General features: G+C 61.6%; 1 protein-coding gene and 2 non-coding genes across 3 annotated transcripts in view; all 3 read left to right on the plus strand.

Annotated features, from left to right (window-relative positions):
• PRRC2B (proline rich coiled-coil 2B) overlaps positions 1 to 22,909 on the plus strand; it is an 81,658-nt gene that overhangs the window by 52,434 nt on the left and 6,315 nt on the right. Inside the window, 18 exon segments of the mRNA XM_028507516.2 lie at positions 65 to 273; positions 2,578 to 2,773; positions 7,027 to 7,243; positions 8,099 to 10,186; positions 10,816 to 11,012; positions 11,596 to 11,741; positions 12,267 to 12,417; positions 13,720 to 13,802; positions 14,316 to 14,504; positions 14,652 to 14,849; positions 15,233 to 15,319; positions 15,986 to 16,090; positions 16,221 to 16,413; positions 17,123 to 17,220; positions 18,069 to 18,196; positions 18,903 to 19,143; positions 20,915 to 21,091; positions 21,653 to 21,744. Coding sequence (XP_028363317.1) covers positions 65 to 273; positions 2,578 to 2,773; positions 7,027 to 7,243; positions 8,099 to 10,186; positions 10,816 to 11,012; positions 11,596 to 11,741; positions 12,267 to 12,417; positions 13,720 to 13,802; positions 14,316 to 14,504; positions 14,652 to 14,849; positions 15,233 to 15,319; positions 15,986 to 16,090; positions 16,221 to 16,413; positions 17,123 to 17,220; positions 18,069 to 18,196; positions 18,903 to 19,143; positions 20,915 to 21,091; positions 21,653 to 21,744 — 4,795 coding nt within the window.
• Positions 16,780 to 16,864, plus strand: LOC114514197. Its single transcript, XR_003685938.1, has one exon. It is a non-coding gene; the product is annotated as a small nucleolar RNA SNORD62 (small nucleolar RNA).
• LOC114514208 lies at positions 20,080 to 20,164 on the plus strand. The gene has a single exon (XR_003685948.1). It is a non-coding gene; the product is annotated as a small nucleolar RNA SNORD62 (small nucleolar RNA).

The following is a 22,909-nucleotide window of genomic DNA, read 5'->3' on the forward strand; positions in this document are numbered from 1 at the left end:
ACATTTGATTGGCCAAGCTTCTGTGAGCTCACCTCGGTCGTTTCTCTGGTTGGTTGTTCTGTAGGCTCCCCCGAGTTCTCTGCCCAGGAGGCCCCCAGCTCGTTTTCAGAAGAAGCGCCTGCAGCTGCTGCAGCTGTGGCTCAGAACGGCAGCAGTGAGGAGGGGGCCCGGGAGGCTGGGTCCCCTGCGCAGGAGTTCGGCAAGTACCAGAAGTCGCTTCCTCCCAGGTTCCAGCGCCAGCAGCAGCAGCAGCAACAACAACAGCAACAACAGGTAAAGAGAGAAAACGTTGAGAAGGTCCTTGTAAGCAGACCTGATTGCTGAGGGATGTCCCCTCCATTGAAACAAATATAAGTCCACCCTCCTATCTCCCAGTCACACCAGGAGCTGTACCTCAGAACTTCAGGCCTTGGAAGGTCAGCTCTGGCCTCCATCTCTCCAGGTGTCTCCTCTGGGTGGTGGTTTGCTGGCCTCCTTGTCTGTCACCAGCAAGGGGGAGTGTGTGCTCAGCATGTGCCTTGGACATGGCGTGGGTGAGCTCGGAGGGAGGGTGTCCCGTTCAGAGCAGCACCCTGTGCCCCACGCTGGGACCTGCCCGGGGAACAAGGGTGGCCCTGGGGCTGCCCGGAGAGCTGTCAGAGAGGGACGCGCGGCTCCGGGTGAAGGGCGCGGGTCTGCAGGTGCTGACCAGGTTGCAGCCTCTGCGGTGGAGCGCGGCCTCACAGGCCGTTGCCAGCCAGGAGGCAGGAGAACCTGCCTCTCAGCATGGCAGGGAGGGCTTTACAGCCCCTTCGGACTCATCTGGCCGTGTCGTCTTCATTGGCGTCTCATGAACCTTAAAAGGGGCTTGCCTCTTGCCCTGGACAAGGGCATGCGCGTGATGGCCGTAATCTCACTTGTAAGTCTCTTGTAAGCCTGGTCACCGTGTCCAGCTGGGACACTCGTTGGCGGTGAAGTGTCTTACGGGAGAGCAGTGCAGGAGCAAACGTGTCACCGATGAGCAGTGCCTTGTAGTGGGACCCAGGGTCCATACAAGGACATTACTTAGTTCAGTAGCTGAGCCCTGCGGAAGCAAATTCAGGTGTTGAGCCTCTTCCCAGAATCTTGCTGTTGCCTTTAAAACCTTCTCCTGGGCCCTTCTTACTTTGGACTCCTAGAAAGCGTTGCAGGAGCCACCAAGTCCTGAGCTCTGAACGGGAAGGTAGACTCGTACGTTTCCACGTGGTAGTGGGTGACAGTGTGGTGGCCCGTGGCTTGTGGAGAATTACTGACCAGGGAGCTCTCTGTGGCAGCTTGAGCCAGACACAGCAGCAACGGTGGCCCTAGGTAGCCCTGCTGGGGCAGTGATGGGCAGGTCCTTCCTCAAGAACAGAGGGCAGTCTGGAAGCGCCAGGACAGCCTTAAGGGGTCTGGCAGCCTGTCTGGTCAGGTTTCCTGGGACCTGGGGTCCAGACGTGAGAGGTTGCTGTGGGCGGAGGCCCGCAGCCGCCTCTGAGGCTGTGAGATCTCTATTGCTGGGTGCCGAGTGCTCCGCAGAGGTGCCCTAAGGACCAGTGAAACTGCCTGGGGGTGTCCAGCCCAGGCCGCTGGCAGTGGGCAGCCTATTGGGCTGTCCTCCTAGGCTGGTTCTGAACCGGAGTCCTGCCGGGCACCCACTCAGGATGTGCCTGGGAGGCAGCCCCAGAGGCCCCTGGTGCCACAGAGCAGGCTGTGCGGTGAACCCCTCCAGGCCCTCAGTGTTGGCTATTCTGTTGATGCTTTATGTTCATCCACTTGTGCAGTGAGTGTTCTTTACACCAGCTCTGGTGGGCGGGCCAGGGGTACTGCCGTGAAGTCGGGGTGCAGGCTCTCACGAAGCAGTGAGGCAGACCGTCATGAGACAGTAATGCCCTGTCGTCAGTGCTGGGGGAGCAGAGGACAGGGGCCTGGCTTCTGCAGGGAGCCGGGACAGGCTTTTCAGAGGAGGTGCTTTAAAAGATGGAACCTAAGAGAAGTGTGAGTGAGCCAGGTTTGGGGGTGGAGGAAACGGGAGCTCCCCGGACAGAGGGCCCAGCATGCTCCCGAGGCCTCAGTTGGCAGGCAGCCTTGCGAAGGGAGGCGGGGGCCAGGGCCCCGCAGACACAGTAGCCGACATGGAACCCTCTGGGGAGCCCTCAGAAGCCCTTTGGAAGCACGGGGTTGACACAGTCCGAGGGGTGTGTGTGTGTGCAAGTGTGTGTGGACTAGATCACCCCTGTAGCTTGGAGAGCAACTCGAAGAGGGCAGTGGAGAGGAAGGGGAGGATGGTGGCGTGCCCAGGTGGCTCTTGGCAAGGAGAGTCCCCGGGAGGTGTGCTGGCCAGGTGTCAGTCCCTGGAATGTGTGGTCTGGGTGAGACCCATCTGCTTTGTATTGGAGGGGCCTGCGGGCTCCTCCCACCGTGAGGGCGGCACAGCCGGCCCTTGCAGCAGCCTCTCACCCTTCCCCTCTCTCGGGCTCCTGCTCAGGGTGGGCTTCCGGTGCCCTCTGCTGGCGCAGTGTGCGTGCAGGGGCGGTGTCTGCCCGTGGCCCTGTCTCACTGGCCCGTCTCCCTGCTCAGGAGCAGATGTACAAGATGCAGCACTGGCCGCAGGTGTACCCGCCGCCCTCCCACCCGCAGCGCACCTTCTACGCACACCACCCCCAGATGCTGGGCTTCGATCCCAGGTGGATGATGATGCCTTCCTACATGGACCCACGCATCGCGCCCCCTCGGACCTCGGTGGACTTCTACCCCTCGGCCCTGCCCCCTTCAGGTAAGCACCCTGGGCCAGTGGGCCCCGCCTGTAGAGGCCCAGACAGGGCCCCAGGAGTTAGGTCCACGGGATTCCACCTGGCAGCCTCCACAGGTCACGTGACCAGTCTGTTTTAACTCCCTTGTTTGCAAAATGGGGGTATAATAGTACCTGTCACAAAGAATTATTGGGAGGAGTCCTAAGACCATGCATTGCAAATTGCTCTCATTAATTTTTATGTCTCTTCTATGTTGTTCTGACCCTTTTTGTCCTTCTTAGTGTTTTTCCTGCCTTCTCTGTTCCTTTTCCTTGGTTAGCCTTCCCTGAGGTGTGTCTAGTTAATGCCATTTTTAAAAAACAGCTTTGGATGTCTTAATTTCTCTTTTTGTGTTTACTTAATTAATGTTTGCTTTTTCTCTGTTTTCTTTGAAATTATTCTGTTTTCCTAATTGTTGCTGGATACTTAGTTCATTAATTTTTGACTTTTCTGAGACATGGACTTAAGTCTCACCTGAGCTATGGTCTCCTGTGAGTTTTATGAGAAAGCACTTTGTTACTGTACAGGCCTGAATGTTGGTCTGATTTTCATTTATTTTTTAATTACAGTTTTTTAATGGTATGTTGTAGATTTTCCAAAAACAGGGTTTAAAGATTATTCTTATGGTGTGATTCTCTAATGTGGCTGGTCTGTGGTCAGGTAGTGCTGCCTGTGTGGTAAGAGGCCGGGGGTCACCGGCTTGTTCTGTACATGCCAGGCAGCGAGTACGATGTGAGGCTCTGAGCAGCGGCTCGACCTCGCTGGTGTGAGAGCAAACACAGCTGCGGAGAGCTGCAGGAGAACGGGTGTTGCCTTGCTTTCCAGGGAACCTATTTTTAAAACAGGCGGCAGGTCGAATTTCACTCCAGGGCTGAACTCGCCCAACAAGGCCCTGGTCAAGATTGCTGGGCATTGGTTGAGATTTTCTTTGCAGGCTATGACTGGTTTTTAAGCATTCTATGTTTGCTTTAAAAGAGTTTTGTTGTCTAATTAGACGTGAATTGAGCTTGCTGGTTGTGCTGTGTGAATATCGATGTCATTGCAGTCTTTGTCCCCTCGATCGGTTTCTCAGGGGCTGCGTTCGGGCGTCCCGAGACGGCTGTGGGTCCGTGAGTCCCGGGAGCCTGTCCGCGCGTCTGTCCGGTCTGGAGGTGCTGGAGGCGCGTCCTCGCTGCCTGCCGCTCCCGGAGTTTCCCCGTCTCTGAAGTCTACTCCGTCCATAGTGATCTCATTCCTGGTTTCCTTGGATTCCTGGTCGTCTGGCCTCCTCTTTCCGGCTTTCCGCCGCCGCCCCCACCGAGCCCGTCTCGGGGAGCACATCTTTGTGTGTCCGAGGGGCGTGGCTTCGTCCGCCCCGGAAGTACTTCCTGGCGGCCAGAGCCGGTCCTTGAGAATTCCCGGGTGATTGTATTTGGATTTCCTCCTTTCCTAGCGTATGTTTTCTGTTTGTCCCCCTCTATGCTTTTCTTGTGTGTTTTTATTTTTAATCAGGTTTTCCTGTTCTTTCTGTTTGTTTCCTTTACATTCTGTTTCTGCTGTCATGGTGATCACGTTCAATGCTAACATGGCCAGTCGGTATTTTTCCTCTTAACTCGAACTCTGATGACCTCCTCATCGGTCTTGCTATTTCTTCCTAGAATTTTAGTTTTTCCTGGTCTTTATGCCCACCCGTGAGTCACGGTTATTTTTGTGGTTTTGTCCAGTCTGCGCTTGTCAGATTTGCCTGTGTGTGTGGACTCGTTTCTCTGCTGTGTTCCCTCTGCCCTCTTCTCCCTTCATCTGGTTCAGTTTACTTCTTCGTGGGGTGCGCCCTGCGAGTCCTTCGGGAGAGGTGGTGGGCGGCCTTCCTTTGCCCGAGGAAGGCTCCACGCCACCCTTGTTCCCGAGCGGCAGTACGGCGGGGTGCGGAGACCGAGGCTGGCGGTCACTGTCGGCCTGGGGGGCGGGGGGCGTTTGCATTCCTCCCGGCTCCCGCTGCTGCGGCAAGTGGGCCCTGTGGGCGACCCACTGTCTTCTCTCTGCGGCCGCCTTCCTGTCCCGGGCCTCTGCGGCCCCGTCTCGACGGGCTGTGTCCGGGTGCACGTCTGTCTCTGCCCCCCTCGTCCCGCCGAGAGCTCCTGCGGCGCGTGTCCGAGGGCGGTTGTACGTCTTTCGTCGCTTCCGGAAACTCCTTCTGGTCGGCAGTGGGCACACTGCCCTCTCCTCACCCTGTGTCCCTTCTTCTAGAAATTCCCCCTGGAGTACTCAGTGCCTTCCCGTTCTGTTTTCCAAGTCTCTCAAATACGAGAGAAGGGGGCGTCTGTGGGGCCGTCTGGGAAGACGCCTCAGAACTGCTTTCTCAGCTGCGTGCCGCCTGCTTCCTCTTCCTCTGCCGTCCAGTGCGCTTTAATCTCAGTGACTGTGTTTTTACCACTAGAATTTTCTTAAATCTGTAATTTTTCGATTCCTTCTCATTCATTTTAATTATTTAAAACATAGTTTTCTAGTGTTGAACAGATTATTCTGTTACCTGAAGTTCTTGAGGGGGGTATGTAATCCTGTTGCTATGCTGTGTCCAGGTGCATCCGGGGTCTTTTTTTTTTTTTTTTTTTTTTTTTTTAAAGTTTTATTTTATCCAGAGGGGAAGAGAGGGTGAAAGAAACGGAAAGAAACATAAATGTGTGGTTGCCTCTTGTGCACCCCCTACTGGGGACCTAGCCTGGCCTGCAACCCAGGCATGTGCCCTGGCTGGGAATCAAACCAGCCACTCTTCGGTTCTCAGGCTGGCGCCCAATCCACTAGCCAAGGTATTTTTGTTGTTGTTGTTTTTAATTGGTTTCAGAGATTTGTTGTTCTACTTATTTATGCATTCATTGGTTAATTCTTATATGTGCCCTGACCAGGGATCAAACCTACAACCTTGGCATATCAGGACAATGCGCTAAGTGACTGAGCTACCCAGCCAGGGTACAAATTCATTCTCTCTCTTTTTTAAGATTTATTTATTTATTTATTTTTAGAGAGGGGAGGGAGGGAGAGGGAGAGAGAGAGAGACATCAATGTGCAGTTGCTGAGGGTCATGGCCTGCAGCCCAGGCATGTGCCCTGACTGGGAATCGAACCTGTGACACTTGGGTTCGCAGCCTGCGCTCAATCCACTGAGCTACACCAGCCAGGGCCAAGTTCATTCTTAATAGAGCTTTATTCATTGTGGGGACTCAGTATGGCTCGGGGTGAGCATATCCCTCTAGAGGTGTTTTCTGTTTTTTTCTGCTAGCTTAGAACCATCTTTTATTTTAACTTGAGGTGTTCCTGGACCACTCTGGGGGTATAAAGCTGAACACCCCCCTTCCCCAAACCTGTGGCATGTGGCTCTGGATTCCTAGAGAGGGGTACTCCTCTTTCCCTCCCGCTGCCCAGGCCGAGACACAAACGTCGCCATTTCCCTGTCCCTGTACAGAAGAGCGAACGTTTTTCTCATCTGCCTTGTAATCGAGGACGTAGCCCTTCGAGGGTCTCGGTGTGGAGCAGCGTGTCAGCTGCAGCTCGCTGCATTGTGCCCAGAAGCCCATCCCTGTGCTGGCTGGAAGCACAGCCCTGCAGGGCACGAAGACTGGTGGGGGGCTCCCGTTTTCCAGGGGACGTACCGCTCTGCAAGCAGAATGTCGGGTCTCTTCTGTCCAGCGTTTCCGTGGCAGAAAGCGTTCTCGGCCGGGAAGTGTTTCCGTGGCAGGAAGGTGTGCCGGAACTGAGTCCGTGCACAGTGCCACACAGTGCGGCCGGCCCCGCGGCACACCTGAGAAACGGTGTGTGTGCCCTTGCAGCGTTCGGGGGGGGGGGCCGCCGCTCAGCGCTGTCCGACAGCCTCTGCGCCGGAGTCACGGTCATGGGTCAGGAGCGTTTGAACAGAGTCCCCACAGACACAAGCTTAAAACCGCTGGCCTGGGGCGGACCATTTCCCTGCCTGAGCTCATTTTGAAAGATGAGTACAAATTTTTGGCTACCAGTGAGCTTTGTAAAGAAATTATTTGAAAAATCAGATCTTTTTCCCCCTACAATCTGAGGCCCAGCAAGGCCGTTACCATCTGTGCCGCCCCAACAGCCTCATTTGATAGAGGTGGACAGAGGGCCCAGGGGCACAGTGAGTTTCTGTCTGGCAGTTGGGGGTCACTATCGTTGCCTGAGGGCCTTCGTTCGGCCTTGGGGTCGGAGCACGGTTTTCGGACAGGGTGACACAGACCAGTTCTTCCCCTTTTCAGGACTGATGAAGCCCGTGGTGCCCCACGAGTCCCTCAATGGGACCGGCTGTCGCTCTGAGGATCAGAGCCGCGTGCCCCCGCTGCAAGAGAGGAAGGTGACTGCCATCGACCCGGCCCCCGTGTGGAGCCCCGAGGGCTACATGGCGTTGCAGAGCAAGAGCTACTCGCTTCCCCACCCGAAATCCAGCGACACGTTGGCCATGGACGTGCACGTCAGGTGAGACAGACGCAGTCCTGCCGTCCTGCACCTGCAGGGCGAGGCGCTGTCCAGGGACACGCTGCCTGGGGGATGAGGACGCCTGGGGGCCACTGCCAGCGCCCTCTGGGGGTATGGCCAGCATGGCGTCCACGCTGTGTTTTGAGGGGCGCTTATCTGATGGTGGGGCTGAGGCTGAGGAGACCCCTGGGGTCCGGGGCAGATCTCTGGACAGGGTGAGGAGGCGGGGGCGCTGGGCTGGCAGGCAGGGCGAGGGTGTGGAGCGCCTCTGCTCCCTGGGAAAGTAAAGCAAGCTGGCGCTGCCGGCCCAGGCCCAGGCTCTCCACGGACTCCCTGGCTCCAGCTTGTTGGTGGCACCCGAGGAGCCCCGGCTGTCCTCTGTCTCCACGGTGGCACGCTGAGTCCACCAGCAGCCACTGTGCTCTTCGCTCTCTGGACCCCGGGGGCCACCGCCGTCCATGGCCCAGCCGCTCTGAGACCTGTTTAAAGATAGAGGAACTAGCCCCGGCTGGTATGGCTCACTGGATTGAGCGCGGGCCTGCGAACCAAAGGGTCGTGGTTCGCTTTGCAGTCAGGGCACGTGCCTGGGCCGCGGGCCAGGTCCGCAGTGAAGGGAGCGCAGGAGGCAGGCGTACGTCGTTGTTTCTCTCTCTCTCTTCCTTCCTCCCTTCCTTCCCTGCGCTCTCAAAACAAATAAATAAAATCTTTTTAAAAAGATAGAGGAAATATTGGTGGTTATCGTTTTTTTCTCTTTTTTAACATTTTTTTCTTTTTAAAACTAAGCTCTGTGTTCAGCGTGGACAGCAGGAACCAGGCTTCCAATCACATTGACGGATTTTTCTGGTTCCTTTCCAGGAATGAAAGCTCTTTCTCTGCCCCCTCCGGAAGGTCAGGGGGCATAAGTGCCCAGCGCGGCCTCCTTGAGGAGAGAGTGGAGGAGTACTTGAGTGCTTTTGACAAGAAGGCCCCAGCAGACTTTGACAGCTGTGTCTCTTCTCAAAGAATAGGCCAGGAGCTTTTGTTTCCAACCCAAGAAAATGTACACGACACAGGCGCTCCTGGGGGTCACACCCCAAACCTTAGGTGTACCCCACTGCAGCCCGACTTTGTCCCGGCTGAGAAAAAGCCAGAGTATAGCAATTGGGATGTTGGCCACCAGCCCAAGGCCGCTGACGCAGCCGACAGCGTGGAGGAGACACCCCGGGGGGAGCCGCCCTTCACCGTCTCCTCCTGGGAGAAGGAAGGGGGCCCCCACAAGCAGCCACCCCTGGAGTCCGAGTGGACTCCGGAGCCCCGGAGCTCCAGCAACCAGCATCAGGAGCAGACCAGCAGGACCCGGAGGTCAGGACCCATCAAGAAACCCGTGCTCAAAGCCCTCAAGGTGGAAGATAAAGAGAAAGAAGTGGACAAGAGTAAGCAGGAGCTGGGGGAGGAGAGTGCCCGCCTGGCCACCAAGGAGGAGGCGCCGCCCAGTCCCCAGGCCGGAAAGGACGAGGACGAGGAGAATAGGCCCCCGCTGCCCAGCTCCACCCCCTCCGCCCTGGAGGCCCAGGGCTTGGCCCGTGCTCGTCCGGGCTGTGCGGCCAGCAAGCCTGAAGAGGAGGAGAAGCCTGACAGGGCTTGGGAGCCCAGACCCTCCCGGGAGCCCAGTGACACGCCTCCGACGAAGAGGAATAACTGGATCTTCATCGACGAGGAGCAAGCCTTTGGGGGCCGAGGGCAGGCCCGGAGCCGCGGCCGTGGGTTCCGAGAATTCACTTTCCGCGGCCGGCCTGCTGGCGGCGGCAGCCCCGGCATCTGCGGCGGGGGGGTCCTTGGGGCGCGGGGCATCTACACCAACAGCCAGAGGAGCTGCCGCGGCCGGGGGCTGCGAGAGTTCGGTCAGCCCGAGGACTTTCCCCGGGCCAAGCCCCGGCGCCGCATCGCCAGCGAGACCCACAGCGAGGGCTCCGAGTACGAAGAGCTTCCCAAGCGGCGGCGGCAGCGGGGCTCGGAGAGCGGCCCCCCCGAAGGCTCGGCCCTGGACAGGGAGGAGGGCGCCTTGAAGAAAGGTGACTTCAGAGACTCCTGGCGGTCCAACAAGATGTACTCCGATGACCACAGCGGTCCGGAGGTGAAGAGCAGAGGCCCGAGGGCCTTCGGACGAGCCCTCCCTCCCCGCCTGAGCCACTGCAGCTACGGGCGGAGAACCTTCGTGTCCAAGGAGTCGGCCCACTGGCAGAGCAAGGGTCCTGGCACCTGCTGGCAGGACCACGGCTCCCCCGACGCCTGCGGCTCCCGGCGACCCGCGGACAGAGACTATATCCCAGAGGCCTACAGACACTCTGACCCATCCGGTGCCCGGGCCTTCGAGGACGGCCGCGTGGAGGACAGGAGGGCCTTCTTCCAGGACGACCACGTCGTGGATCCCGAGAATGCGGAGAACCGGCCCTTCAGGAGGCGGCGCCCGCCGCGCCAGGACAAACCCCCTCGTTTCAGGCGCCTCCGGCAGGAGCGTGAGTCCTTGGGCCTGTGGGGCCCTGAGGAGGAGCCCCCGCTGCTGGCCGGCCAGTGGCCAGCGCGGTCGAAGCTCTGTCCCGGGGACAAGAACGGGGCCGTGGGCCGCAGGTCCCCTGAGCTCTCCTACCAGAACTCCTCCGATCACGCCAACGAAGAGTGGGAGACGGCCTCCGAGAGCAGCGACTTCAGCGAGCGGCGAGAGCGGCGCGAGGGCCCCGGGGCCGAGCCCAGCCCCCAGGTGGACGGCAGCCTGCCCGGGGCCGGTCTGGGGGAGAAGAAGGAGCTGGCCAAGAGGAGCTTCTCCGGTCAGAGACCGCTGGTGGACAGACAGAGCCGCAAGCTGGAGCCGGGAGGGTTTGGGGAGAAGTCTGCTAGGCCGGGTGGCGGCGACGCTTCTCCCCGTTACGAGAGCCAGCAGAACGGGACGCCGCTGAAAGCCAAAAGGTAAAGCAAAAGCAGAATCCGGGTCCTCTCTGTGGCCATTGTATTAAGCCAGTTCTTTGAGCAGCACTTCATGCATGCGTGTCCTGCCATGTGCCAGGTGCCCCCGACTCGCCCCTGCACCCGAGGGTGACTGCCCGCCGGGCCCTTGAGTGTGAGTGTCTCCGTCACTCGCTCCTGCACCGCTTGTCTGCTTCTCTGTGGCGTTTTGTTGTTGTGGCTTGAAAACTGAAACCCGAGGAGCCAGGGGGCAGGGTGAGGCCTGAGTACCCTGCCGGTCGGGTGCCGCAGCTGTGTTCTGAGCCCTCGCCGTCCATCCTTTGTGGGGGCCCTGCCGAGCGTGGCCCGCAGCAGGCAGGCCCAGAGCTCCTGAGCCCCGGGCAGGGTGGGCAGGAGCAGCTTCTCTGTGAGGAGGGAGAGCTGGGGCCCAGCGGTGCTGCCAGGGGCGGCTGGCAGCGGCCTTCTGCGCGGCCTGCAGGTGCCGTGCTGCTGCCAGGAGCCGCGTCCAGGTGGAGGGACAGCGGCGCATGTCGGGCACGGGCACGTGCTGTGTGCTTGTGCGGTTTTGCCTTTGCACTCCTTCCCCGGGCTCTGGGCCCTGCCTAGCTGATGGGGTTCCTCCTTCCTTGCAGGTCCCCGGATGAGGCCTTGCCGGGAGGTCTAGGCTGCCCCAGCGGGAGCGGCCACTACACCCTGGAGCGGGCCGCCCATGCCCCCTCTGACGTCCCCGAAGCTGCCTGCGAGAAGGCGGAGAAGGAGGCACAGCTGGCCGTGCAGAGGGCGGATGAGCAGGGCGAAGCCATGAAGCCGTTTGACCTGAACTATGGAAGTAAGTGTTGCGTTGCCTCACTTCTTCGGGGGGAGAGGACCCAGGCAGAACGGGGCCTGCTCTGCGGGCTGCCACCTCTGCCCTGTTGCTCACGGTCTGGACCTCTGGACAGGCCCTGGGCCACACTCCAGGGCTGCAGTGGTGACAAGACAGACAGGACCCCTGCCCTTGTGTGGCTCCCAGCCTGCCGAACTCCCAAAACTGTCCCACCGTGCCTCAGTTTTAAAGAGGGAAACAGGAGGCCCAGAGAGATTGCGTCGTGTGTCCAGGGTCACGAGGCTAGTTAGGAGCAGAGCTGGGACTTGGGTATCTGTGTCTCCAAAGACTTCTCTGAATCCTAGAGTCCCTCAGGCCTCTTGGGTTTACGTTAATGGCGTGTCAGAGGGGTTTGTGAGAGGGTGGGGCGGTTACAGCTGGGTTCTGCAGCCCCTGGTGGGCACAGGGCAGGTCCTTAGGTATCGGGCCAGCGTGGCCCAGCCCTCGGAGCTGAGCCCGTCCTTAGGTGTCCGTGGCCTGTGGGGCTGGGCTCTCTTTGGGTTCTGGTGAGTATAACATGGCCTCTTTCTGTGATCTCTTGGCTCAGACTCCATCATCGAGAACTGTGGGTCCAGCCCCGGGGAGGAGCCTGAGGTGGGCTCCATGGTGGGCGAAGGCTTCATCGAAGTCTTGACCAAGAAGCAGCGCCGCCTGCTGGAGGAAGAGAGGAGAAAGAAGGAGCAAGCTGTGCAGGTGAGTTGCGCTAGGTGAGGGGGAGCCAGGCTGAGGGCAGGCTGGTGACGCGGGGAGACCAGAGCCGGGAGGATGAGAGTTCTGCATTAAGCCCAAGGTGGGGGGTTCCGTAGCACACCCCTGCCACCCTGTGCCAGCAGATGGCCTCGCCTCTGTCCTCCGGGAGGGCGCTTGTCCCCATGACAGCAGCGGAAGCCTCGCCGAGCAAGGTGCAGGCCTTCGTCAGCCCCCACGTTCATTCTCTTTGCACTGAGCCTGGGGCGTGCGTGGGGTGAGGCCCGTCACCTTGGGAGTCACGGGGGTTGGGACCCTGTGCTCACGCGGCCTTGGCGGAACACTGCCCGCTGTCCTAGTGTTGGAGCTCGGATCGCAGTCCCTCGGCTGACGGCCCTTTCCAGGCGTGGTGTGGCCGGGGGGAGGCCTGGAGAGGCCAGCGGCCCCGCGCCTGCAGCGCACGCCCCCTGGGGAGCGTGTGTCCTTCTTGCCGGACGGCCAGGGCGGCCAGCACCGCCTCTTGTTCCTTAGGTGCCCGTCAAAGGCCGGGGCCTCTCCTCCCGCATTCCTCCTCGGTTTGCCAAGAAGCAGAACAACCTGTGCCTGGAGCAGGGCGACACGCCTGTGCCGGGCAGCAGCCTGGGCACGAGATCTGGAGAGCGGCAGCCCCGGTAGAGTCGGGGTGTGTGGGCTCAGGGGCCTAGCCCGCTATCTATTTAGGGAGCATGACTGGCTCCCTGGCGTCCTCTGTGGAGCCAGAGTGGTAGGCGCCGTCGTAGCGCCACTCGCTGCCGCGGCCCCTGAGCAGCAGCGAGCTTGTTTCCGCCTCACCTTTGGTGGAAGAGCGCGCCCCGCCAGCACTGAGGTCCGACAGGGGCAGCCACTCCCCCCGGCTGGAGGCACCGGAGCTGGCCTGACTCCCTAGCCCGAGCCGCCTGTGGTTTTGTACGGTGCCCTGGGAGAGCGGGGAGTGGCTGCGGGGGAGGGACTGGGGCCGGGAGGGCCCTTCCCAACCCGGGGGTGGTGGGGAGGTGCTCTCAGCCCCTTCCAGAAACGCTCTTGGAAAGACGGACTTGAGGCCAGAGTGAGGTGGATCTTGCTTGGTAGAGAATTTGCTTCCCTGAACTTTAAAGTAAGTTCTACATTTAATGCTGTTTTTCTCAATTAAGATGCAAATCCATCTTAATTGAGCAGATTCTTCTGGAATGTCCGCTTTGGCTAGGGCCCTGCAAGGCACAAAGGCGCGTAAGATAAGGACTCCTGGCGCCTCCCGGGGGCATGGAGAAACCATCCGCTGCAGCGTGGTTTCACACCCAGCAGCCCAGGCTTTCAGAGCAGAGGGACTTGGCCTCAGAGCCACACGACATCTCCTGAGACTCCAGGGCCTGGACCTTGATTCTTTCCGTTTGACCGCGTGGCCCGTCTCCATGCTCCGGGTGAAACCCTTAGTCTCAGCACGTTGCAGAATGACGCTGGAAAACACTCAGCTCTGATGGGAAGTGTGATGTTCTCCCAATGAGACCCTGGTGTCAGGCACTCGGGGAGTGTGTCTGTGATGGGTGTCGTTGCTGGCTGGGCCGAGCGGACTGGGCTCATACAGGCCCCCGTGGGCTCGGTGCGCGCACAGGGCCTCCGGGCGACCTGTGAGCTGACCCCGTCTCAGTCCCTGTGCCTCGGACCTCTCCGAGACCCTGGAGCCGCTGCCAGCGTGCAGACAGAAGCAGCGGGCTTCGGTGAAGGGAAGCCTCGCACCGCTCTCCTAGCGGGAGAGCCTGAAAGTCGCCAGTGTCTGCCACGCCATCTGGTCACGTTCGCTGACGTCTGAGGGTGTCGGGAAGGTGGACGAAGTCTCAGACCAGATCCGTGTGTCAGATCTGTTCGCTAGCGTGCCGTGTCCAGCGGGGGCCGTGGGGGGACTCGGGTTTGTGTGAGCCCCGCCTGTGCTTGTCCTTGACACCCCGACTCCATCTTCCTCCCCTGGCAGCTCTCCCTGTGCAGGCCTCGACCAGCGACTCCTGGACCAAAGCTGCCACTGCCTTCAACAGCGCCGAGCCCGGCTCCGCCGAGGTGGGTGGCCGCTGTGCTGCTGGGGGCGGAGTGCGTGCTCCCTGCCCAGTTGCCGAGCTGGTCCCGGGTCTTGTCCATCCTGGCGGCCCGCCTGAGCTTGCCCTCAGCCACACAGTTGAGCTGGGACCAGAGGCCATTTTCTCGGGTCCTGGCTTATTTCGGTTTTTGCTCTGTGTGAGAGCGAGAAAGAAAAGGGGTTCCAGGGAGCCCCCCAGTGTAGGGCGAGTGATTGAGGGGCTCTCCTTCAAACCTGTGACGGTGTTGGCTCAGTTTGGCAGTCTCTGTCCTGGGGCCTCTGGGGTCTCGTGGTTGTGAGCTTGGGCGGGGTTGGTGCGTTGGGCCGTGCGCCTTCAGTTGTCAGGTCAGGAACCCTCCCCCCGCCCCCCGACGAGGCTACACAGCGTGGGCCTGCTGGGGGAGCTGTGTCTCAGGGCCAGACTCGGCCTCACGCCTTGGGTGGCGGCGGTTTGTGGTCTGCGGTGAGAGCTCTGACCCGTTGTGTGCCTTGCACAGCAGGGTTTTAAGAGCAGCCAGGGAGACAGTGGCGTGGACTTGAGCGCCGAGTCCCGAGAGTCGTCCGCGACCTCCTCGCAGCGCAGCTCCCCGTATGGCACCCTGAAGCCGGAGGACATCAGCGGGTCCGGCCTGGAGCCCAAGGCTGACAGCCACAAGGAGCAAGCTCAGAAGCAGCCGGAGCCACAGGTGACCTGGGAGTCCCGCTCTCGGGGACCAGCGCCTGGGCAGAGGGCTCGTTGTTTCCTGTCCCCTGCCCCGGTTCCCGGGGACTTAGGAGCCACAGATCGGGGCCGTCCCGTCTGTGCGCCTCAGCTCCTCTGCTCTCCCGTCAAGGACGCGGAGCAAGGCTCGGGGCAGAGCAAGGAGCACAGACCCGGCCCCATCGGCAACGAGCGCTCTCTGAAGCACAGGAAGGGCTCGGAGGCGGCCGAGCGGCTGCCGGGGGCCGCCGTCCCACCCGTGAACGGGGTGGACGTCCACGTGGACGCCGTGCTCCCAGTGCCGCCCATCGAGTTCGGAGTCGGCCCAAAGGTGAGGCTTCGGTTGGCGCTTTTCTTCCTTTTGCTTTTTTTTTAACTTGGGGAGGAAGGTGGGTGTCAGCGCGGGGTCGCGGACAGAGGTGCCAGGGAGTGGCCTTCCAGGTGTCCCGCTGACACCAGCCAGGGTGCCAGGCTGAGCAGGCTGGTGGGCTCCCCTGCACCAGTGGGGTCGGCCAGTGGGCAGGATCAGGGAGCGGGGAGGAGGGCGCATCCTGTCCGCACGTGCTGTTGGGAGACATTCGGCCATGTTGCTCACGCGGTAAAGGCTCCTTAGTGGTTTTTCCAGTTGCTGGGGTGTGGATCCGTTTGAAGGCGTGTCTCTGCCAAAAGGTGAGCCAGGGTCATTTCAGCGGACTCTGTTCCCTTCTCTGTCAGGACTCCGATTTCAGCTTGCCGCCAGGTTCTGCCTCTGGTCCCGCAGGGAGTCCAGTGGTCAAGCTTCAAGACGCCTTGGCCAGTAACGTGAGTGTGTGCTCCCACCTCCAGCCCCCAACTCTGGTCCCCGCGCCGGCCGGCCCTGAGAGGAGAGAGCCGGGTTGGCGCTCTGAAACCAGGGCGTGAGCCTGCCCCGGCTGGACCTGGGTCTGGGACCCGAGGCAGTTTCTAGCTGGGGACAGGCCTTCCAGGGAGCGGGCTGCTCGAGTGTTCCACGGCCCAGCCTTGTGAGCTTAAGTGGGATGACGTCTTTGCCGAGCCCTGGTCCACCTGGCTTTCTCCAGTTCTGTGTTCTCCCAAGTCCCACGGTGGTGGGGAGCGCTGGGCTAAGCGAACTTCCTGACCCCGAGGCTGCTCGGGGCCCCGAAACATGCTGGCGGGCATGGCGCTTCTGCAGGACGAGGGCCTCGCGGTTGCGCCTCTGAGCCTCAGGGACCGAGGCCCCCGAGCCTGCGGCGTGCGTGCGCAGCCGGCAGCATCTGTGCTACTGGCACACGACGGCTCCTGCCGGAGGGCTGTGGAGGGGCCCTCCCGGGACTTCTGTTGAGGGGATCCAGCCAACCTGTGGGCTGGGCCGCTGGCAGCTCCATCCTGGTGGTCTCAGCGCCCACGACCGAACATGAAGCATGTCCTGACACCTTGTCCTGCTCCTCCGCGCCTGCTTGCTTGTTCACGCTTCCCTGTCCCCTCCAGGCCGGGCTGACACAGAGCATCCCCATCCTCCGTCGCGACCACCACATCCCGAGGGCCATCGGCCTCTCCCAGATGTCCTTCCCCACTGCCGACCTCACTCTGAAGGTAACGTCGGCACTGCGCCGGGCCGGGCCCCTTGGTGCCTGAGGCGGTGAGGAGGTGGGGGCGAGCAGCCCCTCCCCGCCTGTGCCCGCACCCCGGTAACTTTCCCCCTCTCCTCCCCTTGCCTCTGAAGATGGAGTCGGCGCGAAAGGCGTGGGAAAACTCGCCCAGTTTGCCGGAGCAGAGCTCCCCAGGAGGCGCTGGCTCGGGCCTCCAGCCCCCGTCCTCCGTGGGGGCCTCCAGCGGCGTCAGCTACAGCTCCTTCGGCGGAGTCTCCATGCCGCCCATGCCCGTGGCCTCTGTCGCCCCTTCTGCTTCTCTTCCAGGTACTGCCACCCGGGCCCCTCCATTCTCTCTGACAGAAGGGGGCCTGCTGGGCGGTCCCCCCGGGCTGCAGATGACTCCCAATCGCTTCCTGTTTCCCGTCTTCCTACTGTCCCTCCTGGGAGGCAGAGCCTAGTGACTGGCAGGCGCTCCAGGCATTGGCTCCGAGTTGGACCTGGATCCCATGGGGGCCGTGTCACTGCTGCCTGTCAGTGAGGGCGAGTTCCGCACCCGAAAGCGCTCACACCCTTGTGCTGGCTGAGCCCTCTGGCAGGGGCGTCCTCGGTCGTTCTCACTGTCACCATCCTGGTCCCTGTGTTGGTGCCCAAGGGGAGAGGGCAGGGGTTGGGGCGCCCCAGCTGCTGAAGTCTCAGTGATGCAGTTCCAATAGATCCTTCTGACCCTCCACTGTGGACTCAAAGCAGGGAGATGAAGAGGACAGTGACTGAGAGACCCAGGCGGCCCTCAGGTCCAGGGCAGACGCTCCTGAGGGTGGGCGGGGTGGGCTGGAGCCACCCCTCCTCCTGGGCCCTGGTGCTGCGGCCTCTCCAGGTGCCCTGCGGCGCTGCTGGAGCCCGGGGCTCACAGCTGGGGACCGGCAGGCCCTGCGCATGCTCCCCGGGAGAGTGTGTGCACACAACCCGTCCCCGAGAGGGACCTCAGGGACACAGAGACCTGATCCTGTTCCGCCCCCTTGGGTTCTGTCTCCAGGTAACCACCTGCCACCTCTCTACCTGGACGGCCATGTGTTTGCAAGTCAGCCCCGGCTGGTTCCTCAAACGATACCTCAGCAGCAGAGTTACCAACAGGTGACGGCGGCAAGCCAGGTGGCCTGGTGGGGGGTGGGGGTGTGATGTCATTACTTTCTTCGTTTATTCGTCTTCAGTCTCTTGCTCTGTGTCCTCACGTGTCTCTTGCCCGGCGCCTGGCATGTTACGGCACCCAGTCCGTGTTGGTGGGGCGAATGCACGAGAGACACCAGGAAGAGGAGTGGAGCTCAGTGCTCCAGCCTCGGCTTAGTTTTTCCGTCTCAGAGTCCTCCCTCCTGTGTCCTAGCGGGGGGTTAGCTGACGCAGAGTCCCCTTTGGTGGTCAGTGTCCTTCCGTGAAGACCAGGACGGCCTGGCCTCCCAGGCCCAGTGCGTCGGGAAGAGGTGGTCTTAGAAACGAGCAGTGTTTGTTTTTACACGGGATTGGCGTGTCTTCCCCGTTGCACGGGGATGACTCCTGGAGGTCGCCTGAAGCTGGGGCGGGCCTTCCAGATGGTCCGGCACCCCCAGACCCGTGTGTCTGCACAGACCAGGCCCGTGGGGCTCCTGGGTGAGTCCTTCTGAGCATACCCTCCACTGTTACGTTCTTCAGCGTTGTAAGAGTTTGGTCTTCTCATGACTGGGTCACACGGCACACGTTCTGCGTGTGATCGTCCATCCACCATGGAGCCCCTGAGACCCTGCCCTGCTGGCGTGCATGGCTGGGACTCACTCTCTCTGCTGTGCAGGGTCCAGCAGAGCAAAAGGACGCAGGAAGGGCGTCCTGGAACTGGCGTTTTGGGCAGCGTTCCAGCTGCTGTGGCCAGAGGGCCTGGGAGCAGGGAGGGGACAGGGAATACAGCTTGGGGGGCACTACAGTGACCTGCCTGGCTTCCTCCCCACCCCCAGGCCGCCGCCGCCCAGCAGATCCCGATCTCCCTCCACACGTCTCTGCAGGCTCCGGCGCAGCTGGGCCTGCGGGGCGGGCTCCCCGTCTCCCAGTCACAGGAGATCTTCAGCTCCTTGCAGCCCTTCAGGTGAGGTGGGAGGGTGGAGGGGCCGGCAACACCCCCCCCCCCCCGCCCCCCCGGCCCTGGGGCTCAGACCTCCGCAGCCTCATTCCCTTTGTTCCCTTGGCCCACTGCTCCTGTGCCTTGGGGCCGTGGGAGGGGGGGTGGGCGTGGGCGTGGTCCCTCACAGTTGTCATTACTCGCGCTGCAGGCCAGGTGGGTCTGCTCCGTCCCGCACCTCTGCCGTGCCTGCTCCCTCCTCCGCGCTTCAGGCTGCGTGTTCTGGGTCTCACATCTGGTGTTGTGGGCGTCACCCAGGTTTTCCTGTGTCTTGTTGGGTGTGTTGGTTTGTTTAACCCAGTGACACTCACACTGGTCCCCAGAGCAGCCTCTGGGCACCTGCGAGGACCAGGGCCGTCCAGCCTTTTGGCGCCTCCAGGCCACCCTGGAAGAAGAGTTGCTTTGGGTCACACACTAAATGCATAGACACGAATGAAAACTGATGAGCAAACAAAAGGTCTGAAGTACATTTGTGACCTTGTGTCGTACCACATTCGTGCTGCGTGTCGGACACCCCTGCTTCCAGGAGGTGGTTAGAAGTGCGTGTTCTGGCTCGGGTCTGAGGGACAAACCCGAGGGGCGGGGCTGGCGGTGTGTTTGCGCAGGCCCTCGGGGCTTCACACCCATGGGCGCACTCACGCACAGGAGCCCCGCCCCTGTCTGGCTTTCACAGATCTCAGGTGTACATGCACCCCAGCCTGTCGCCCCCCAGCACCATGATCCTGTCTGGAGGCACAGCCTTGAAGCCTCCGTACTCGGCGTTCCCCGGCATGCAGCCCTTGGAGATGGTGAAGCCCCAGTCCGGCTCGCCCTACCAGCCCCTGAGCGGGAGCCAGGCCCTGGTCTACGAGAGCCAGCTCGGCCAGGCTGCCAGTCTCGGCGCCTCCCAGATGTTGGACTCCCAGCTCCCCCAGGTCAGGGATTCAGCCTGTCTCACGCTGAAGTTGAGGCCTCATTTCATATGTTTTCTTTAAGATTTGTATTTATGTTTAGAAAGGGGGAGGGAGGGAGGAAGAGAGTCAGAGAAACATCAGTGTGTGGTTGCCTCTCATGCGCCCTCTACTGGGGACCTGGCCCTCAACCCAGGCTTGTGCCTGAGACTGGGAATCGAACCGGGGACCCTTCGGTTCACAGGACAGCACTCGATCCACTGAGCCACACCAGCCAGGGCTCTTGCTGCCTCTTGCTGTGTGCTGACTCACATGCTGCTTGTAGCGCTGTCACTGGTCCTCGGGCTGCCAGAACCGAGGCCAGGTGCTCAGCCTTTCCTGCGGAGTGCCACCACCTTTTAGCCCTAAAACGTGGCCCCGGGAGCACCAAGTCTTCTGGAACCCCTTCCCCATCCTCCGCCTGACAGGCCAGGAGGTGGGGAGAGTGCCCTCTGCATGCTCGTTGATGCTTCCCAGTTCTCCCAAGGGACATCTCGAGGCCAGTTCTGTCCTCTGGACCCGAACGTCCCCCGGTGGGCTGCCCACACCTCTGCTCTGGCACCTCACAGCATCTCGGGCCTCACTTGCACGGGTGCCGTGCCACCGTGGGGTTTTCCCCCTGGTCCGCCGGGCTGTCCGGTCCGAGTCACCCCGGGCTTAGTGCTGTCCCTCACACCCCCTCTGCCTCTTCCGCAGGCCCTGGCGGCGCTGCTTTTGAAAGTGATCTGGGCCTGGGCAGCCCGTCTGCTCCTGCTCTTGGGCCAGCACTCTGTTCTCAGCACAGCAGCCGGGGGCCTTTCAAACCCAGTCTGGCCACCGCCCCCCCCACCCTCCGCCAAGCCAGCGCTGTCATTGTGTCCATCCTGCACCCTGTGGTGCACAAGGCGGAGCCTGGGGCCCTGGAGCTCTGGCTGCCACATGTCTCAGTGATGCGGTTCCAATAGATCCTTCTGACCCTCCACTGTGGACTCAAAGCAGGGAGATGAAGAGGACAGTGACTGAGAGACCCAGTGTGGCTCGCCCCGGCCTCCGGCCCGCGTCCCCAGGCCCACCCCTCCCCTCACCCACCTGTTCTGGACGTTAGAAGGGGCTGGTCTCCCGGCATCGTGTGCTCCAAGAGCAGCCGGGAGGCTCCAGTTTGGCTCCAAGAACTTGCATGCCCAGAACCCGGGGGAGCCCTGTCCTCTCTCTCAGTACGCACAGCAGGGAGGGCTGGCCTCTGCGCAGCACAGAGGGCACCCGGGTGCCCTTCCCCGGTTCCGCCCCCGCGTGCACCTGGGGCTCGCTGCCTGCGCTTTGCCTGCTGGGCCCTGTGGCCGTGTCCAGCACATTCCAGCACCGTTGTCGCGTTTCCGGACCTGCCGGGGTCTTGGCGCTCCCCCAGCACGTAACGTGCCTTTCGTGGGCCTCAGCTGGGTGGGAGCGAGAGGGGCTGGGGACGCCCACAGCTCTGCGGACGCAGAGAGGCCGGCACGCTGGCCGTGCGGCCCTGGCCAGCCCCGGCAGTCGCTTCCTCGCCGCCCGCTCCCTTCCGGCAGCAGACTTGCCCCTGCCGTCACGCGTCAGGTCTAGGCGACCAGCCCCGCTTTGATGGGGACCCCAAACCTTCGCTGCTGTATGAAGGCCTCACTTTAATTCTTTTAAAAGAAGAATCTCAGGTCTAACGTGTGGTTGTCCCTGGACGCGAGTGTCAGCGGTGGTTTGTAGCTTTCTCCCCACCTCCATGCCGCCTCCTGACTGTCCCCGTTGTCAGCAGCTGACGATGCCGCTGCCCGGCTCCCAGCTGCCCCTGCCGCGGTACGGCTCCGGGCAGCAGCCCCTGATCCTGCCGCCATCCATCCAGCTGCCGCAGGGGCAGAGCCTCTCCGTCGGGGGCCCCCGCAGGCTTCTTCCGCCCGGCTCCCAGCCTTCCGTCCTTAACACCAGCAGAGAGGTAAGCGTGGCTCCTTCCTTGTCTCGTCGGCCCTTCCGAGTCCGCCAGACCCCCCCTGTCGTGGCCTAAAACGCTAGAGGTCTCGGGTGCAACCGCCCATTCCCTACTCACCAGGACCCCCGGGTTGTGGGAGCTGGCAGCGCAGACGGGCCCGGGTGAGAGACGCCCGGCACAGGAAGGCGTGTGTGGTTGGGACCGAGGGAGCTGCTGTGGGGCTGGTTCGGGCGCAGGTCCTGGCGGTCGGACGGTGTGGGGGCGGGGATCCGGTCCAGGGCCCCGCTGAGGACGCCTCCCTCTGGGGCAGTGAGGTCTTGGCACAGCCTAGCTAGCCCCCTGTGGTGGCACACGGGCCACTCTCCCCAGCCCCTTCAGACAGAAGGGGCACCGGCGCACTTCCAGGGGTGAGCCCTCGAGCCTGGATTCTTTTAGGAGATGCCTCTCTGCCCAGAAATTCTCCTGGGTCCTCCTGGACGCCTGTCGGCTCTGCCTGGAGCTGGGTCCTCGAGGGCTGGGCTGTCCCCAGGGCCACTGACGAGCAGCTTGTATCCCTGGTCTCCCCAGTCCTCTCAGATGGAGATGAAGGGCTTCCGCTTCGCCGACAGTAAACAGAATGTCCCTCCCGGAGGCGCCGTGCCCTCAGCCCAGACCTACAGGTAACGAGACGCCCGGGGGCGGACACCACAAGGCTGAGCGCTGGTGCAGCCAGGCTAGGGGTCGGAGGGCCCGGGGGGCAGCACGGGGGGGCAGTGCGGGGCGCCCTGGCGGCGTGTCCTGTGCATGCCCGTACACAGGACACCTTGTGCTGTCGTTAGCCTTGGGAAAGCCAGGGATGAGTGTGTGTTTAATCGTTGTTGTTGGTGCTCCGGTTGGGGGAGCGTGTTGGAAAGGTAGGGGAGGAACAGCTAACGTGTTCGTTGTGTTGGACCGACCCTGATGACACGTAGCTTTCTCCCCAGCTTTTCAAAAAGGGTCCAGTGGGTGGGGGGAAGACGGGTCCAGTGGCCAAGAAGGCGCAGCCCTGGGGGGTGGGGGGGTTCCTTTGGGCCCCGGTGCCCTGCCTCACATAGAGCGGACGGCCCCTTCTCACTTCCTCTGGGTGTGCTGTCTCTGCCTCCGGTGACGGCCCCAGGTCCCTCAGCTGGACGCGGAGATGGCTTTGTGTGAATTACTTGGTCGAACTACTCCGTGCGTTGGGAAGGCTGAGCAGCTCTGGTTGTACTGGCTTTTTCAAGCTGAGAGAGCACATGGAGGCACGTGCTTGGGAAGGCAGCGCGATCCCACTTTGGGCCCTGGGGTTGGTGCAGCCAACTCTCCTTACGTGTGCGAGGTGCCTGGCATCCGTTCCTGTTTGTGCGTGGGTCACAGACACTTGGGACTCTCCTTGCCCTGGGCGAGGGCCACGGCGAGGCCCCGGTGCCCCAGCAGTCCCCGGTCCACCGAGGGGCACTCCTGCCGCCTGGTCCGTCCTCCCAACTGCACGTCCAGAGGGGTCTTTATGGACCTCCCACATTCCGTCACCTTTCCTGTCCTTATTTTTACTTTTTGGCTTCAGTTGTTTTTGTTCGTTGCTGTGCTTTGTTTTCTGATTATATTTTTCGCATAGTCCAAAACCACAGAACTGTAAGGTCCGGGTGCGGGCCGCAGCCCAGAGCAGCGCCTCTAATCTGGAAGAGGAAGGAAGCGTGGGGAGGGGGCAGGCCGCCATCTCCGGGCAGCCCCAGCAGAGCCCCTCCCTCGGGCACACCCAGAGAGCCGATGCTCCCGGGCCGGGGGTCGCCCCAGTCCGTGGGGCACAGAGGTGGCCGTCGCTTCACACAA

This window comes from Phyllostomus discolor, chromosome 3 (assembly GCF_004126475.2).
Source record: "Phyllostomus discolor isolate MPI-MPIP mPhyDis1 chromosome 3, mPhyDis1.pri.v3, whole genome shotgun sequence".
NCBI classification, from domain to species: domain Eukaryota; kingdom Metazoa; phylum Chordata; class Mammalia; order Chiroptera; family Phyllostomidae; genus Phyllostomus; species Phyllostomus discolor.